Source organism: Equus przewalskii, chromosome 15, assembly GCF_037783145.1.
Source record: "Equus przewalskii isolate Varuska chromosome 15, EquPr2, whole genome shotgun sequence".
Taxonomy (NCBI): Eukaryota; Metazoa; Chordata; class Mammalia; order Perissodactyla; family Equidae; genus Equus; species Equus przewalskii.
The window spans coordinates 337,479-356,452 of NC_091845.1; the positions used below are offsets into that span (position 1 = coordinate 337,479).

Below are 18,974 nucleotides of genomic sequence, written 5' to 3' on the forward strand. Positions count from 1 at the left end.
GCGCCGGGAAGCCCCCCTCCACTCCTTCTCCCGGAATAGAGCCCCGGGTCTCAGCCGTGCCCATAACCTCCAGGTGAAGACACATCCTCCAGCTTTCCTTGCAGCAGATGAGGCCATGCTATGAGGTTCTGGCCAACGGAAGGCAAGTGGATGCCCACGCAGTGAGGGAGCAGACACACAGCCCCTCGTCTGCTTTCCATGGCCTGGCCCAGCACCCTCGGGCGTGGAGGATGACGAGGGAAAGGAGGCTGGGTGCCCCACGCTGGAGCCGCCATAGCAGCCTGGACTGCTTACTCTCAGACTGCTCAAACAGAGAAAAATAAACCGCTCCCTGTGTAAGCCAGTGCTGGGGGCTTCCCTGTTATAGTAGCCTACCCATGCTCTGCCTGGCCCCGTGCTCAGGAAATGGCACTGCCCCCATGTGCCTTGGGGGCGGGGTATTGGCCAGGCGGTTGTTATGGCTGTATTTCTGCTCTGCCATCTTCCAGATTCCCTCCCTGTTAGAGACAATTGTGGGTACATGGGCTTACGTCTCCATCTGCTTTCTTAGCTCACAGACCAAGACTAACACCCCTCTCTCAGCCACAGAAGTCCCGAAGGGTGACAAAGGTGGTGGCATGGGGGTCTCCCAGGGGCAGGAGACAAGCCAGGCGCCTCAATAGAACTCTTGCTGCTTGCAAGGGTCCCACTGAGGTGGCGCTGGCAGTGGCTTCAGCAGGAGAATGGAGGCCCTGTGTCCCCACGCTCTCCAGGTGGCTGAGAGACAGCCACACCCAGGAAAGGGTCCTTGCTGTTGTTCCAAGTCACACGCACTATCTCACTTACCATTCAACACCGTGCTGCCCCCGGGGACTTTCATGTCCATTCTGCAGGGGGAAAAAGCTGACATCCAGAGAGGTTTAAGAAACTCGCCAACAGGGGTGGAGCGAGGATCAAGGGGAGTCATCGGCACTGCACGTCCCTCGCTCCGCGCCCCGCTCACTCGGCTGTGCTGCCCACCCAGGGCAGGTGCAGGACAAGGAGCCAATACCCACACCAGGCGAGGGGTCTGGAAGCTCTGAATGAACGTGACAACGATGCCACCCTGCATGTGGCCAACCTGCCTTGGCCGGGCAGGAGGCCAGCCCAGCAGTGCCGCCTCAGAAGAAGTAGGTGGTTGGGTGAGGGGAGCGATGTCCTGGGCCGGGCCTGACAGCAGGCCCCCATGCTCACAAGCTTACTCTTCCTCCAGTGAGGCCTCCCGTTTGCCAGGTCCCTCTTGTCTGGGCTGCGCTGCTCGTTTGTGGCTGAGGAGAGGCTAGGTCAGCACGCCTGGGATCAACACCTCCCTTCCCCAGAGCCGGTCTGGCCACAGCAGGCGCGTCCAGTCAGGGGCCAAGGGCAGAGGTCACAGGCTGAGCCCCTTCCCCAGGAGCAGGGCCCGTCAGGAGGGGCTGTCCATTCTCCAATTCCCCACGCTGTGAGCTGGGTGCACATGAGAGCCCCATGTCAGCCAGCCCCACCGGACAGGACAGGCGGCCCTAGAGGACAGTTCCCAAGTCACGGGGAACAAGGGCCTTCGCCACAGAGATGCGCGACGTCTCTCACCCCTCCCCGGCTTACACATCTCTCTGCTGGAACTCCGTGGGTGACTCACCACCTGCCTCCAGGGTGGCGCCCCTGAGAAACACCTGACCGACTCGCGTCAGGTTCCGGCAGGCAGGGCCGCCTCTGGAAGGCCCTCCTCTCTCACCTCGCGTGGTCGGGACTGGGGGCAGCCTTGTCGCTGTGGCTGCCAAGTCCAGCCTCCCTGCCCAACCTTGGCCACCCCGTTGAGCCCCCTGGCTAGCTCATGGCCTCTCCTTGCTCACCAGTCCCCACTGCCCCCAGCTCCCAGCCCACTGGGGACATATGGATGGGTCGGGACCTCCACTGTGCAAGGTGAGATGGAGATCCAAGCATCTGGGGGAGTTCGGGAGGACTTGTGTCCCCAGAGCTCAGAGCAGCCTAACTCCCTACACTGGCCTCTCCAAGTCTCGCCTCCGCCGAGTCAAGACTCCTAATCCACTCACAGTCGCCCCCGCAAGTGGGAAATAACGTGCCATTTCCTAGGGGGAGTCCACGAGGGGAAACAGTCTGCTCTCCCAGCATGCAGTGCATGCACAATAGATGCTCGAGGGACTACACAAAGGGCAGGAAGTGCCGAGCGAGGGCTCCAACAGGAAATCGGAGGAGAAGTGACCCTGCAGGGCCCAGCCTGACCTGTAGCGGCTCCCCATAAACGACACTGGCAGATGTGGTTTGTGTGGAGATGTGTTGGATGCGGTTTGTGGAGAGAGGAGAGGGAGCCCTCCGCAACACTGGAATGAGCAGAACCCCAGGGGCCGGCTGTGTGGGCACCCTGCACCACTGGGCCAAGGGCTGGACCCCAAAGGGGCCTATGTACCCCTCTGGGTACAAACCGAGGTCCACGGGCAGTGCAAATGCAGACCCAGACACGCAGCCTAGAATGACTTCCATTTCCTGGCAGAGCAAAGAAAACAGCACAACGAAAGCCACAAAGTTAGTGAGTTTTTTCTTTTTATTGGCAAAGTAAATATATTTTTATGAAGGACCAAAGAAAATATACATAATTGTAACATATGTACACCAGCTTTATAGATTTTTAATTTCAAATTTACACAAATGTTGGTATGTTATTAAAAGATATTTTATGTCGATGTACCTATGTACAGTTTATTTACATACATTCATAGGATGCGAAACAGACCTGTCAGAACGAGCGAGTTCATTTGAGATTAATTTCTAGACAAATAAGGAATGGTTTCTAAGCCAGGCCTGGGAGGCTCGACCTAGGTCTTCTACACGCAGCCAACCTGCTCCCCTCTTCTCCCGAAGCGACCCCGGAGTCTGGGGTCTGGATTTGTCTGGAAATAGGATGGAGAACGGGCTGAGCCGCGCTGTGCACACGCTCTGGGGCCGGCCTGCCTCTGTCGTCTGCCCAGCACATTTAACTCAAGCACATGCACTGCCAGCCCCCAAAAGATAGGGCTTTTCCCCCCAATTCTGCACCCACCTGGAGGCCAGGTCCTGCGCTCCCTGAGCACCCAGCGTACCTCTGGCAGTCAGGCAGCGCGAGGCACCCGGACAAGCCCCCCTCCCACCCCCCCAGCGCGCCCTGGACTTTCGGCCTGCTTCCCTCTTCCCAGCACGGCTCCCTAGGACCTGACAACCAAACTGCACCTTTCTTCTTCCAGAGCAATAAAGTGCTGGCCCAGGCGGGGCGCGGGGGCAGAGCCGGGCCGCAGCAGCCGCCGCGGGAAGGCACGAAGGCAGGAGGCGGCAGGCGCGGCGCGCGGGGCTCCCCGGCGCGGCGGGGGCTCGGCCGGCCCCGGGCGGGCGCCCTCCTGCTGCGGAAGGCGGCGTGGGCCCCCGGCCCGCCGTCCGAGGGAGGCGAATAAATTATTGCTGTGAACTACCGGGCGGGGCGGCGCTCAGTTGAGGGCGCGCCCGGCGCGGCCGGCCCGCGGGAAGCGGTGCACCTTCACGTGCTTGGAGAGGTGGTCGCTCCGCGCGAACTTCTTCTCGCACACGGGACACTGGTAGGGCTTCACGCCCGAGTGCGAGCGCCGGTGCCGCGACAGCTCGTCCGAGCGGGAGAACCTGCGGGACACGGCGGTCAGCGGGCGTCTGCGGGCTCCGCTGGCAGCGGCCGTCCCACCGCCCCGCGCCCGCGCCCCGCCGGCTCGGCGAGGACCGGGGACGACGGTGCCGCCCCGCGCGCTGCGCAGGACCTGCGGCGGGCGCCCCGGGCGCGCGGGCTCCCCCGAGACCAGGCCTCGGCACCTCCGCGAAGGTCTGCCCGGGGAGCCCGTCCAGAGGGGAAACTGAGGACCCGGAGAGGCGTCTCTCTCCCCAGCACTGCAGGGAGGTCGCGGCTCCATTACAGCAGAGGCACACGCCTCAGGCTGAGCCCACCGCACTCCTGGACCCTGCTTTCCTGAAAGCCGGCCCAGGAAGATGTCCCCAAACAAAACTGAACCCCTGCGAGCTACTGCTAAGAGTTCCCATGGTTCCCGGACTCTTCCTTTCTCGGCCTTGGCCAAAGTGCTCCCGCAGCCCTGGGGCCACTGGGAAGGAGCAGCTGATAAAGGGAGAGGTAAGGACCAGAGCTGGGCCACGGGCTGACTGCTGTCACTGACTTCAGAGATCTGAGGCACTCCCCACCCCATGACCCTGGTCCTGGCAGTGAGACCCCACTCCTCTCACATACAGACTCCTCTGTGCTCCGCCTACATTGCCCTGTCCTTAGTCCCTCCTGCCACAGGACATTTGCACATACTGTTCCTTCTATCTAGAATGCTCTTTTCTCTTCTCCTTGCTCCCTCCTACCCATCCCTTGGAGCTCCGCTCAAATGTCACTTCCTCAGGAAAGCCCCCCAGGACAACATCCTACTCCAGGCTCCTGCAGCACTATGCACCTGCTCTTTCCTGGCTCCTGCCTCTGTTGTTGCAATTTTAAATTAGTTTTCAACTTTTTGATGAATGTCAGTCTGTGCCACTAGAAAATCTGCTCCATGAGGAAAGACGCATCTGTTTCCTGTGGTCCACACCCCCACAACCAGCCCAGTGCCTGGTGCATGGCAGGTGCCCAGTAAGTGCATTTACACAAAACAGTGGGCACAGCTAGCACCCACAGGAGGAGCTGCCACAGGGGCAGTCTTCTCAAGTCCACATGCACACACACACATGCACACGTGCACATGCCACACATGCACCAGTACATACATGTGCACACATGCCACACATGTGCCCATCACAAACATGGTGCACTGCACAGACATGTGCATGCACTCACATGTATGTGCACATAAATGAACACGCACTGGCACAGAGTATCAGGCTCAACAGCCCCATTCCTGGACCTGGGGCCACAGCAAGAGGTAGGTTAGGGGGTGCCCCGGAACAGGTAGCCGATGGGGAGGGACTGGTGGCCCACGTCTGGCCTGACCCTGTGGGTAGAGGTCTTGACCCCATAGCCCACAGAGGAGCAGGAGGTCCCAGCAGAACAAGCTCAGCGGAAGGCTCAGATGGGCGCAGGAGGGCCTGAGCCCCAGATGCGGAGCCTGGCCTGCAGGTGGAGAGGACAGTGCCTCAGCCTGGCTCGGCCGCCCCTGGCACCCATGCCCTGCCATCAGAGAGCAGCCAGGTCCCTGCGCTGGGAGGCTGGCGCTGCACCTCACACCCCAGAGCATCGACTGGGCTGCCGCAGAGCAGGGCTCTCCGCGTATCTGTGGAATAAAAGCAGCCCAGCTGGCCTATCGGCCAGATGAGGAAACAGGCTCCGTGATGAGGGCCTGGTCCAGAGTCACCGGCAAGGCAGAGCAGCCGGGGTCAGAGCCAAGGGTGCCCTGCCCACACTGGTGACCGCAGAGGGCCTGGCTTCCTCCACAGAGCCTGGCTGGGCAGCGTGTGTCACTGGTGTTGGTGAGGAAGTGACATCAGTGCACCTGGACCCGTGCTCCCAGGCCAGGGCCCCCGCCCTCAGCAGGAGTGAGCACACAGCTCCTGAGCAGGTGGGCCTGCCCGGGGCAGGGGCAAGCAGAAAGCTACAGAAACAATGCCACCAGTGATACCCGAGTCCTCCCAGGCTCCAGACACCGGGGTCACCTGGCACTTCATGGCCAGGGAGCCAGAATCAGACCCATCAGACTGACTAGACCAGAGCAAGGGCTCAAAGAGGCCAAGGGGCTGGCCAGGTCACACAGCAGCGAGACGGCAGGATCAGCCCAGGCCCCCACCCCACCAGGAGCCCCGAGTGGTCCTGAGCAAACCCGAGAACCATCCTGCCTCAGCCGCCTCACGCACCCAGGGGAGACCAGGGATTCCTGCCAGCCTTCCAGAACTTGTCTCAGAGGCCAGAGGTGGTGACACAGGGCCACAGAGGCCCTCTCGTCACGGGGGCACCCTGAGAAGGACACACACCAAGGGAGAGCCAGGCCTGAGAACAAGCTGTCCGCACCCACCCCTCCACCACAGGGTCTCGTCACCTGAGAGGTCCGTGCCCAGGAACTGAGCCCTCAGGGGACCCCGACCTCACATCCTCACCCACACTCTCCTGAAGAGCAGCCACCAAAGAGGCCTGGGGACCACAGGGGAGCGGGGGCCGGGTGGCAAAGATGCAGCCCTGCAGCCTGAGCTCTGTCACCTGCTGACTCAGCGACCTGGACAAGTCACCAAGCTCTCTGAGCCTCAGTTTCCCCATGTGGAGACAGGGAGAATGAGAAATCTACCTCAGAGGACTGTGAGGATCATAAGAAGCAACGAGCATTTAGAGCAGTCTCTGGCACGTGGCACCCATTCAACAACTGAGAACTTACTGCCTGCAAGAGTGTGGCACGGGACTGTCCCCGGGGAGGCCCTGGAGCTGGGAGCCTGCACCACGATCCGTGTTGCCGGGGTACAGGACAGGGAAGCACTGGGTACAGGGGACTCTCCTGGGACCCTGTGGCATCTGCACCAACCCTGGCACACACAGCACCATGGGGTGAAGGCACTCCTTCCATCAGCCAGAAAGCCATTATCATAAATAGTCAAGTCACAAGGACTGCAATAGGCATGGCGCCCCCTAGAGTTGTGCAGTACCCAACCTGTCCAACAACACTTGGGGCCTCTGCCCACGATGAGGATGGAGTCAGAGAACGCCTCGTCAAATAGGGGCAGCAGTGACAAGGGGCCAAGAGGGCAGGCCAGCAGCCGGACCACTGGGTTTGAATCCTGTCCCTGCCTCCTCCTGGCTCTGTGGCCTCAGACCTGCGACTCCGCTTTTCTGGGCCTCCTGTGTCCACTGTGGATGACAACAGTACCTGCCACAGAGGCTGCAGAAAGTTATTAATATTCATATTAGCCATGGCAGGAGGGGGTTCTTTCTGGACGGAATGGCTTGGCCATTCTGGAACAGGACGTTCTGCTGCCGGGGACAAAGGAGGCCTGTGTCTGAGAGTGATGCAAGGAAACTTCTAGGAAGGCAGGCAAGCAGCCACTTCCCAGACAGTTCGATGGGACAGACAAAGTCTGGCCTCAGCCCGTCAAGGTGCCAGGACGTCACAACAGGGGAAGAGACAAGGAGTACTGGGGTCAGGACCAAAAGCAGGAGGAAGTGGGCTTGGCTCCCTGGGCATGTGGTGACCTCGGGGACATCCTTCATTACGCAGAGGGGCACAGGGTAGGGCACAGGATACAGCACCAGGGCCAGCACTGGCCCGGGAGGAGGAAGAGCACACTAGTCACCAAGGCTTCCAGGAAGAAGAGAGACGCCCTCTGGAGTGGGGAGCCTCCTGTATGGGGAGGCAGCGAGCGTGTCAGGCGCCGCCCCAGAGACCAGGCCCGGCCACAGGTGGAGATGGACGTCCTCCCAACACTCAGGCAGGCCACCCCCACTGGAAGCGTGCAGAGGGGGCCGCAGAGAGGTCCTGAGTTCAGGGGTGTGTGTGGGGGGCAGACAGCCTGGGTTGAATTCCTGGCTCTGCCACTTAGCAGCTGTGTAATCAGAGAGAACTTACTTGACTGCTCTGTGCCTCCATTTCCTCCTCTGTAAAATGGGTACAACATGCTGGCACCTACCGTGGACTCACAAGGACCGGAACTGAGTCCTCTGCAGGGTGCCCGGAGCCGCCCCCAGCAGCTGTGAGAAGCGGCTGGCACCGGTGCTGCTGTTGTCAGCTCTTCTCCCTAGCCCATATGCATAGCACCTGACAGAGCTGACGGCCTCGTGGGGACAAGAACTTTCTAGGCCTCAGTTTCCCCTCTGTAAAATGCAGATTGGTGCCCACACTTGATGGGTTGTTGTGAGTACTCCACAAGCTTTTGCACGTGACATGCGCAGAACACAGCCGAGACCACCCAAGACCAAGCACAGCAGCTGTGGTGGGGAGGGCCGCAGACACAGGGCACCGAGGGGAGGCTGGCAAGCAGACCATGCAGGTCTGTGGCCAGAACGAGAAGTCTGGATGGGAATTTAAGTGGACCAAAGTACACCTAAAGGCTCCAGCAGCCTTAGGAAGTAGCAAATCCCCCATGGCAGGAGGGATGCAGCAAGGGGGGCAAGTGGGGAGAATTCCAGCTCTGAGAACCTCGGAGCAGTGCGCAGCATGCAGCAAGCCGGCAGCCACAGGAGTGTCACAGTCACTGTCCTGCTTCCCCGTCCTGTCCAGACTGAGCTGCCCCCATGCCCGGCCCAGCTCACATGGAGCTATAAGAGCTCCCTCCAGTTTCTGGCCCTCGGTTCAAGGCTACGGCCACATTTAAGGGACACACATGTCATATGTACATCTCCAGGGGCTCAGGACCCCTAAAGGCCAACCGAGGGCTCCCTCATCCTCAGAGAAACAGCCTTCCTAAGAGGCAGGCGCCCCCAGCTCCCAGTCAGACAGTGCCTCTGCCACAGGTGACACCATAAAGGCCAGACCCCACTCGAGGGGAACTTGGGAGAACCTGGGGAGGCCTTATGGAAGCCCTAAGAGTGGCTGACGGCAGCAACAGCTCCTGGGTCGGCTCCACAGTGACCTCACCCTGCCTTCCCCTGTCAAGTGGGTCCTCGGCAAGAAGACCAGTGCCAGAGCTCAGACAGTGGCAGAGATGAATCCTCTCCACAAATCCCACTCTTGCTTGCACACCTCCTGCCATGGGGAACTCACTACCTCCAGAGGCCACTGTGTCGGAGACTGAGATCTGCCTCCCTAAGATACACTCTGGGCTAAGGGTCCCATCTGTTTTCTGGGACAGCCAGGAAGAAAGCAGGTCCTCTCCTCCTGGGGCAGTGGGCCAAGTGGGTAGCCTTGACCAAGGACCACATCCTCCCTGTGGCCCCATCCAGCCTCACCCTGATTGGAGGGGCCACTTGCCAACTGTCAGCAGTGACCAGGGGACTGCGCCCAGGAAGGTGAGCCCATCACAAGAGCCAGAGCTGTGTTCTGCCGAGCAGGCTGCCCAATCTCTCACAGACCTGCCCCCAAAAAGGAGAATGCAGCCAAGAGGAGCCGCCGTGAGTCTGGGGTGCCTCTGAGATGGGGTACTGCCTGCATGGGGCGGGCAGGACAGCTTCCAGGTCCCTTCTCAGACTCTGACCTTCCACGAGAGCAACAATAATCAGCGAAAAGGGGGCACTGCTGGGCACCCCTGCAGGCCTGGCCCCGGGACGGATGAGGAGGAGCAGGCCCTCCACTTTACAGATGAGGAAACTGAGGCTTGGCCAGGGGGACCGCCCCGAGAGCACACAGCAAGTTGGAGGCAGACGAGGGCTGGGGCTCCTGACCACTGCCGCCAGCTGCCCCCCACCCATGGTGTCACCATGCCCCTCCCTTCTGCCTCTCCGGCCCCATGTCTCTCGCCTGCCCCCCAAGCTCTGACCACCCACCAATGCACACCTGCCGCCACGTCAGGCCTCATGAGCTGCCCTGCAAGTGCGCAGGTCACCCAGGGGCCCACTCGGCAAACTGTGGCACGAGCCCCAGAGAGGCGGGCAGCCCGGCTCTGACAGCCAGCGCTGTGTGGCTGGAGCAGCAGCTCTTACAAGGCCTCCAGATCTGATGGACGCCGTCAGGGCAGGGACGTGGCGGGGTAAGCGACACCCGCACTCAGGCAAGGCCGCTCTAACCCAGGACGCTGTGTGGACAAGTCCCTTCTCTGGCCATGGAAAGGGGCCGCCAAAGGTTAGACTGGTCACATCTAACCTCCCAGGCACAGCTCCCATCTGTGCCCCAGCCTCAGCCAGCCAGGACGCCGGCAGCCAGCACCTCCCGCCTGGGGCCAACTCTCACGAGCTCTCAGATGAGTCTGGTCAAGAAACAAAAGCTGCAAAGTGCTCGCCAGGTGCCAATCCACCGGCACGTCCACACACAGGGAGCACAGACACACACAACACGATGTGTGCAGACACGTATGGTGACACAGCACACAGAGACAAACGAAGAAAGCAGGATGCACACACGTGTGCACGCACAACTAGACACCCACGTGCAAGGTCCGGTCCTGCTCACAGACGAGCTGCCACATGGCTCTCTCACACACACTCACATACACAGATGGGGAACGTGCCAGGAGCACATGCCACCCTCCCAGGCAGGCCAGATTCCTGCGGAGTGGGCATCCTAAACTTGGGGGAGCCAGGTGGGCAGGCACCCCCGAGCAGGCGAGTCCCGACCTGCTGCGGAGATTCAGGAAGAGCTGGACATGCCCTCCCTAAGAAGAGGCTAAGCGGCACCTGGGGGTCCCGGGATGGGGGGGGTCCACAGGGGCTCCATCCAGCTCTGCTGCCCATGGGCCGAGTGACCCGGGCAAGGCCCCGCCCTCTGAGAGCTGGTTTCCCCCACTGTGCCAGAGTGGAGAGCCTGGAAACATGCCTCCCCCGCTGGGTCTGCACACAGCCAGGCCCTCGCTCTCGGTTGGCCTCTGCGGCTTCCCAAACACACCTCCAGGCCCCCATGGGGAGCCCAGCCCGTGTGCCCAAGGACGTCTACAGTAAAAGCTGGTCCCTCTGGCTGGGGAAGCAGCCTTTCGCAGGATGTGACTTCTCTGATCTGACCCCTGGGTTCAAATCCCACTTACAAAGTGGTGTGACCTTGGGCAAGTGACGTGGCCAGTGTGAACCTGTTTGCTCAGCTGTAAGCAGGAGTCGGTGGCACTTACCCTTGGGGTCGCCGAGCGGTGTGGAGGGGAAGGGCACGCAGCTGCGGTGTGTCCCTCAGCCACCCGTCCCTGCTCTGAGAGCCCTCTGTGTAGCATGGCCTCGCCTGGCCACTAGGGACCAGAGACGAGCTGGGTTCTGGCTTTAGTGCTCAGGAGGGACAAGGAGACCTGTGGGCAGCCGCGCCGCTCGGGCCCTGGCCCCCACTCACCCCTCCCTTTCCTAAGCAGCCTTATCTAATGGTGGAGAACCTGGCCTTGGCCGCACACCCAGGGTGGCAGAGGCCAGCGGGCCTCGCTGGCTGCCCGGCCCGTCACCCGTCATACTGACCTCCAGCCGCAGCCCGGCCAGGTGCAGGCGAAGGGCTTCTCGCCCGTGTGCCGGCGCAGATGGGCCTTGAGGTGGCTGCTTTTGGTGTACATCTTGCTGCAGCCGGGGAAAGTACATTTGTGCATTTTGATGAGTTCTGCTGCCGGGTTCTTAGGGAACTTCTGGCCCATGAGGAGGCCAGCAGGGCCAGGCCCCAGGGCTCCCGACCCAATAGGCTTGGCGGCAATGGGCACGGGGGCGATGCGCACGAACTTGGAGGGTAGGTTCAAGTTGGAGGAGGGCGCCACCTGGGGCACGAGTGCAAAGGTCTGCCCCTGGATGTTGACCAGGAACTGGGCCACCTTGACGCTCTCCGGGGCCTGCCCAGGGGAGGCGGGTTCTGTGCTCGACTCCTGCTTCACCTGCACAGGCTGGATCTGCAGCAGCACAGGGGTGGGGCCCTCAGGCGCCGGCCCCCCACCTGGGCCCTGGCTGCCACCTGCACTGGCGCCACCTGATGGGGCAGCACAACGCTCTCTCCCGCCAGACCCAGGATGGAGGTGGCTCCTGTGTGGCCCAGCCGAGAGCTGGCCACAGGCCTCCAAGTCCTTGCTGTTGCTCTCTGGGGCCTCCTTGACCCCCAGCTCCATGTTCTCCTCCAGAAACTCTTCGATCTCCTCCAGGGTGGGCTGAAAGGGCCTCGGGACGTCATCGGGATCACCCACAGGAAACTCAGAGAAGCAGAAATGTTCCCCCTTCACAGATGCCGGTGCCCTCCGCCAGGCCCCCCAGGCCATGGGGCCACTGCTGGCCTTGATGCCACCACCACCACCCAGCGTGGCCTGGGACAGCAGGAAGTCCAAGATGCTGTCCTGGCCTTCCAGGCCTGGGCCGCCGCTGTAGCAGGAGCAGAGGACTTGCGAGTCAGGGCTGGCACAGGAGCAGAGGCTGGAGGCGTCGCTGTCGTCCTCTGAGAGGGGTGAAGGCAGCATGTGGTACACCCGGCCACTGGCCAGCCTATTGCCCAGATAACCAACCGGGCATTTCAGTGCCGAGAATGTCTCATCCACTGGAAGCAAGTGGTCCACCATGCTGGCCTGGCCGTACCGGTGGCGGCTGTGGAGAGGAAAAAGGGAGGCCTGGTCAGGAGGACAGCGTGCTCACCTGCCACCTCGTGGGCCTGTTGCTCTCCCTCCACTGCCTGCCCACAGCCTCCCATTGCCAAACGCCTGGATCCTGCCTCCATCCCGTCCCCAAGGAGAACGCTGCCACAGTGTTTTCCGAAATTGCACCACCTGTTTGCAAAAGCGCCCTCTCCAAGCCTGTTGCACAACCCAGGGCACTTTCGCTCCAAACAGATTTTCCAGAATGATTCTGGGAAAGCTCACGAACGTGTCTGTGAACGACTGAGCGTGTGTGAGTGAGGAAGTAAGCATGCGTGGAGGATCTCTGCACCCACAACAGCCGAAGTCAGGGCCCCTCCAGCTGAGCAGTCGCCGCGTCTCTGAGGACTCCTGACCTCAACTTCATTCCTGTTGAGTCCTGGGAGCAGGCAAGAGACGGGCCGTTTGCCCTCTGACCCCTGTGTTGTTAAGGCTTGGACAGGGCTGCCAGATTGAGCAAATAAAAATACAAGCCATCCAGTTAAATATGAATTTCGGATTTTAAAAAAGAAACAACTTTTAACAAAAGTATGTCCCAAACATTGGATGGGACATGCTTATACTAAAAAAGTGTTTTCTCTGAGATTCCAATTTAACCAGGCAGCCTATATTTCAATTTGGCAAGCTAAGTTTGTGGCAAAAAATTAGAAACCCACGGGCGCCTGCCCTCTCGCAGGCTCTGTTTCCCCGGAAAGGGGGGCAGATCACCCACCGTCCAGGTCTCAGGCCCCTCTGTGCCTCAGCTGCCTCCTCTGTGAAATGGGAGACACAGGGACGGCCTGAACAAAAGACTCTCCCCGGTGCCCCAGTTCTGCACTGAGGCTTCAGCCCTGGGTGGACGGCCCCATGCAGCGGATATGACGCACATGCAGACGTGCGGCCAGCCAGCCCGTGCACACGCACGGCTGCGACCTCCTTTGATTTCACAGCCACCTGGTGGGATTGGAGATAAGACCCCTGGGCCTGCACCCCCGGAGCACTCGCCACCTCAGGAAGGTCCAGCCGCTCCTGCCTCCCCACTAGACCAGGCGTTCCATGAGGGCAGGCAGGGTTGCTAGGGCTCCGCTGTGTCCCCAACTCCCAGAGTGGCAGCTCGTGCCCAGGAGGGCCTCAGAGAATGTCAACAGAGACAAGAGGGGAGAGCTGTGTCCTCTGAAGGCCATGTTAGCTCCAGCGTCCAAGGAGAGTCAACAGTGTCCAGCTGTGACAAGGGCCATCTCTGTGGACCTTTGTCCCCGCCCAGTAACCACAGCAGGCTGTTTACTGAGGTTAGGAAAGGAGAACGTCCTGCATTGGAAGCCAGAGACTCTGCTGCCAGGCGTCACCTCTGCGCCTGCCCCCACGCTCTGTCTCAAGGACCACTCTTGGGCCTGGCACCCAGTACCACCCAATGGTCAACAGGCCCAGCCACAGGCAGAGCCCAGGGTCATCGTCAGCTATAACCCGGGCTGTAACCTTTGCTCCCCCCACATTTCAGTTCCCTCATCTGTTCCCTGTCCCAGTGATCTCTAAGCCTTCCTGCTGTGAGGCGCCCCCTCTCTGACCTCAGCTCCCCACTCACCTGGGAAGCTCCTCTGAGCCCCAGAAATCAAGGCAAATGCCTCAGCAAGTCTGCATCTTGGGCAGTTCTGCCAGGATATTTGGCTCTTTGGTTTTAAATACTCAGCTAAGGATTTAACACTGCGAGTTTTAAAATACAAACTATTCACTAAATCGGGTGCTGAGAAGGTAGGAAAGTGCCAGGTAACTCATTGTGAGGGGCCATGAGGCTGGGCAGAGCCCACACTCAGCCCGGGACCTGCCCCACCTGTCACCCCCGCTCTGAGCAGCGGCTCTGCTGTTGCCTCTGCAACTTCTCAGCTGGCGACCTGGAGCAAGGGGCCCGCCTCTGCATCTGTGTCTTGGTCTGCGGGCGGGGATGCTGCCAACAGCACCTAGTTGCCAGGTTGTTCTGAGTCCAACGGGCTCTCACTGCAGGGGCTGACACACGTGCAGGCGCTGGTCAGCGCCAGCCGTTAGCCTGGGCCTCCGCAAGTGTGAACACATGGTCTCTCTGCCCTCTGCCTGACGCGAAGGGATCAGGGGGACTGCAGCCTCTCTGAAACCCGGGAGAGGCCAGGAGCCGCAGGGAGGGTCAGGCGGGGCCACGTCCTGCCTGCTTAAAACTCTTCCCCGAAATCTAGGATCACCAACTCAATATTCCAGGATGTTAACGAATTACTAACATTTTTAAGTGTGATGATGGCATTGTGGTTGGTACGCTCTTTTTAAAGGAGGCCTCCCCTTTCAGAGATATTACCTGATATACTCACGGATGAAATGATATAAAAAGAAAAGTGGGGCAAATAAGTTAGTACAGTACATTGAGCTGGGAGGAAACCTTCAACCGATTCCCAAGGAAGCGTGACCAGCCTCCTCCAGCAGCCCAGCGCCTGAGCCCTGCGCTCTCTCCAGACCTCACCTCCGCCTGCTCCACTCCACACTGGCTGTGCACCCAGATCACCAGCTTCCCCGGCCTCGGGCCACTGCCCTGGCTTCCCTCTCTGGGTTCCCTCTCCCCGACTCCACTCCACGTGGAGGGCCTTATTTAAATCTCAGCTCAGAAGCCACTCCCCGTGGGGGCCTCCCCCGACCACCCTCTGTTACATCACCCCATGTTAATTCTTCCTAGCAGTTGCCACAGTGGGAAACTATCTTGGTTATGTCTTTGTGTACTTTATTTTCTCTCTATCTCCCCACCAGAATACAAGTTGTTCTGACTGTTCAGTTCATCGCTGTATCCCAGAGTCTAAAGCAGGACCTGGCAGAATTTACAGACGGGCCCGCGGGTGGGGCGGACGAGAGGAGAAGTAAAACGGCCAGTCAGGCAGCAGGGTCTTAAAGCACGGCTAAGCAGCCTGGGCAGTGGCAGTGAGACCCCAGAAGGAGTCCTGGGACTGCCCGGGGCGCTGGCATTAAAGAGAGGCGCGCCAGGGCGGGAGCAGCTCGGCCGCTGAACCACAGCAGCACGTGGCACGGCCGGAGGCGCGGGCTGCATGCAGGGGGAGGACTCGCTGTTCCGGGCACCGTCCCCGGACGGCGGCCGGACTCCGCCCCCTCCCCCCCACCCCTCCCTCCCCCCCGGCCGGGCCAGGCCTGCTGTTTATCCTCCCGGGGACACAGCGGCTAGAGGAACAACATGTAATTGATAACAAGCCGAGCGCCGGCCAAGGGCTTGCCATTGGGTCAGCGTGCAAAATCACGGGGGTGGCAGGCGGGGGCTGCCCTTCAAAATAAGAGTCTCCGCTCCGCGCGCCGCCCGCATGCCCCAAAGTCGCCGAGCCCCAGCGTCCTCGCACCTGTAGGGCGGCGGGCGCTCTCCAAGAGCCAGGCCTTTGGGGATTTTGTCACCACCCGGAAATCGGGCGAGAAAACAGCCCTTCTGTATCCTGGGGGAACGGGGGTGGGGAGAGAGTTTCATGGGGAACACCACAGTGGGAAGGGAAGAGGGACTCGGACGGCCATGGCGGGCGGGGTGGCCTCTCCTCTGCCCCGCCGCCACCCCTCGGCCGTCGCTCCGCTAACGTTCAGTCGAGGGGGCCAGGGCACCGCGTGGGGGTCAGAGTGAGAGACGTGGGAACAGTGCGGGTGTGCGCGCAGGGGTGTGAGTTCCTGTCGTGTGATTGTGCGTGTGCGGGGCGTGGTGCGCGGCGGCCGGGGTGGCTGTGCGGGAGGGTGTCCGCGACGTCCCCGCGCGTGGACCGGCGTGGGCGCCCGCGCGTGTGTGCGGGAACGTGCGTGGGAAAGGAAGGCACGGGGAGCCCGCCCAGACCCTCGGCAGAGCCCTGGAGCGCTGCCCGCCGGGCACCATGCCCTCGGCCCGAGCCCCCTCCCCCGAGGCCGCCGCCACGGTGACCGACAGTAACCCCTCCGCACAGGCCCCTCTGCCCCGCTCCCGGCCCCGGGCCGGTGGGCGCGTCCGCCTGCCCGCCCCTCTCGCCAGGCCCCGCCGGGCGCCCGCCATATGGGAGGGCCGGCCCGCAAGACGGACGCGGACACGCGGGCCGGGCGCGAGCCGGCGGCCCAGACCTGCGCGTGGAAGTGCCGATGGGCAACGGGGGTCACTGTCCCACGGGCTTGTCCGATCCCCGGCCCCGAGCGGGGGCTCACCCCACTCCTCCGACATCTCCTCGGACGCTCGTGCGGAGCCCGGCCAGCGCCCCCCCGCGTCCCGGCCGGCCCCTGGGCGCCCGGGGCCGGGGCCGCAAGGCGTCCGCCTCGCCGCGCCCTCCCACCTGGACTCGGAGCACGCCCGGCCGGCGGCCAGGCCCCGGCGGTCCTGCGGCCGGCTCCCGTCCGGCGGCGGCGCGGGCCGAGCCGGGTGCTGCGCTCGCTCGCTCGCTCGCCCGCGGGCCGGCGGGTCGCTGCGGCGCTGCCTCCCGGCTCACGTGACGCCGCGGGCGCCGCGAAGGCTCGCAGGAGGCTCGGCCCCGGGCGCGCGCCCCATTGGCCCGCGCCGCGCGTCACGCGCCCCGCCCCGCGGCCCCGGCTCCGCGCCGCCGCGCGCCCCGGCCCGAGCCCCGCGCCCCGCGCAGCCGGTCCGCTTCCGAGGCTCCGGCCCCAGCAGGGGCGTGAGACGGGGCTCGGGCCCGGCGGCAAGCCCTGCGATCGCCGCGAAGCGCGGTCCACGTGGGGCCGGCGCCGTGGGGCCGTCCTGGCCAGGGCTGCCCCACCCCCACGCCCACCCCCAGCCCCAGCCGCGTAGGGGCCGCCCTGTCTCCCATTGAGTGCCAGATAAAGTAGGGGACTTGCCTTGGGGAAATACGGTACTGTCGGAGAAATACGGTATGGTCTTTCCGCTGAGCAATCTCAGTGACCCTCGGGAAAGTGTGCGCTCGCTGTGCTGCCACCGCCGCCTCCCGACGGTCTTAGGAGATTCGCTGACCCCTGCCTCACGCCAATGACCCCCGTCTCTGGGGCACCTTCCTGAAGACTAAGCAGTACTTCTCAGTCTATGAAGGCCGTTCGCAGACTGCCGCGGTCCGCAATCCCGGAGGCGTTTGCGTCCGCTCAGAGATGGGAAGAGCGAGGCTCAGAGAGACTTTTGCCCAGAAGAAACACGTGAGCTGAGGGTGCCGTTGACCCTGCTGTGCCCTTTAACCCACACTCCTGTTGGGTCCTCCGCCAAGCATTTTACAGATGAAGAAACGAACTCTGAGAGGCCATGAGATCCTCCCGGGTCCCCCGTCCCTCCCGCCCCCCAGAGCAAGGAGGAGAGAGGAGGGGCTGAGGCAGAGTGGTCTGTCTGCCCCAGGGAAGGCATCCGGGACACGTGGGCAGAGAGCTTCGGCCACGGCGCTGCCATCCTTTGCCCTCCTGGCCTGGCAGGTGGCTGGCGTTTCCCGTGCACCTCTCCAAGGGCACTGATGGAGCCAGAAGTCAGGCAGGCCCCTTCCAGGCTTTCTGGAATGCTGTGCTCCAGGCGCCTAAGTCTGTGCCAGCACCTGCCCCGGGGTCCTGGGCCCTCCTGGTGCACCCAGTCACAGCCAGGGATGCAGCTCTGCTGCCAGCAGGAGCCAACCGAGGAGACACGTTGAGGACAGGGATGACGATGAGGCTGTCTGTACACTGAACCCATGGCAGCCCTGGCTAGCATCTGCAGGACAGGTGGAATTCACCCGTTATAGAAGAGAGAGGTCTGGAGCGTTCCGTGACACACTGTCTTGTCTCTATGCAGGTGGGAGCTGGGCACATGCACAGAACTTCCCCGTCTACCCCACCTGCCATTGGTCCTTGCTCCTCAGACACTCCCAGCCTGGTGTCCCCCATACCCTGGGTGCAAAACCCTCCAGAGGTCAGAAGAAGCTTGGACACAAAAATACATCCTTAGCAGCTTCTGCGTGCAGCTGGTCAGAAACCGACGAACAGCCAAGAAGTTTCTGTCACAACCTGAGTCAAATCATGTCCCTTCTTGACTCGGAACATTCTAGTGGCTCCGACCTCAGCACAGCCTGCATGCCCTCCAGGATGTGACCTCACCCTGCACTCCGCTCCCCCTGCCTCACGTCGCTCTGAGCACACTGGCCTCCTCTGGGTTCAGCACAGTCCACCTCGGGGCTTTGTGCTGGCCATCCCACTACCTGGGGAAGCTCTTCCACCACAGGCCACGTGGCTCCCTCACCTCCTGCGTGCTGCCTTCTCAGGGAGCCCAGCCTCAGCCACGCAATCTGAAATGTCAACCCTCCCCTAATATTTCCTATTTCCCTGTCTTGCTTAACTGTTCCTGCTAACATGTGCTACACTTTACATGGTATTTTGTTTGCTCTTGTCTCCTCCACCAAAGCGGCGCTTTCCCTTCGTTCCCGTCATTTCCAGCACCAAGTTCACGGTCAGGGCTCAACTGGTGAAATAATGGATTTCTGAAAGATTTCCTGCAAACAGGGTCAGCTTGAGAGAAATTAAATAGGGCTAAGAAACATACCCCAAACAAGCAAAGGAGTTGGTCACTGGAGAAATTAGGAGAACAATTTTCCCAAAGGAGACTAAGAACACCCCCAAGCTGGTTTCCAGGCACTGCTCTGTACAGGGTGCCGCCTTCTGGTTCATTCTCCCCATGCGTCCAACAGCCTGGTGAACTCCGTTCATCCTTCAGAAATCATCTTACACTTAACTTTCTCAGGGACGTAGTCCCGTTCCCACCTTATCTCCCACCTGCAGGCCCATCCTTCGTGGCATGGTGCCCAGAATACAGTAGGAGCTAAATAAATTTGCCAAGTGAATAAACAAATGAGTGAGTGGGGATACTGACCGTCTGCCTGGGCAGCCGGATACAGCATTTACACCAGGCCATATCTAGAGAG

At 61.5% G+C, this 18,974-nt stretch overlaps 1 protein-coding gene across 4 annotated transcripts; it reads right to left on the reverse strand.

Moving 5' to 3' along the window:
- Positions 1–2,541: 2,541 nt before the first annotated feature.
- KLF15 (KLF transcription factor 15) lies at positions 2,542–18,420 on the reverse strand. Of its 4 annotated transcripts, none has more exons than XM_070576416.1 (3): positions 16,927–18,420; positions 10,994–12,088; positions 2,542–3,642 (listed from the first exon to the last, which is right to left on the reverse strand). In XM_070576416.1, the coding sequence occupies exons 2-3, from the start codon at positions 12,061–12,063 to the stop codon at positions 3,474–3,476; spliced, it is 1,239 nt and encodes a 412-aa protein (XP_070432517.1). In that variant the 5' UTR covers positions 12,064–12,088; positions 16,927–18,420; the 3' UTR covers positions 2,542–3,473. The 4 variants fall into 4 exon arrangements, with proteins under 4 accessions (XP_070432517.1, XP_070432516.1, XP_070432519.1 ...); XM_070576415.1 differs by lacking the exon at positions 16,927–18,420 and adding an exon at positions 16,410–16,575; XM_070576418.1 differs by lacking the exon at positions 16,927–18,420 and adding an exon at positions 16,285–16,306.
- Between the last annotated feature and the right edge of the window lie 554 nt (positions 18,421–18,974).

Coding starts and splice junctions, on each gene's coding strand:
- KLF15 (XM_070576416.1), bottom strand. CDS start 12,063: ATGGTGGACCACTTGCTTCCAGTGGATGAGACATTCTCGGCACTGAAA. Junction 3,643..10,993: donor TGGCCGGGCTGCGGCTGGAG/GTCAGTATGACG, acceptor CGTGTCCCGCAG/GTTCTCCCGCTCGGACGAGC.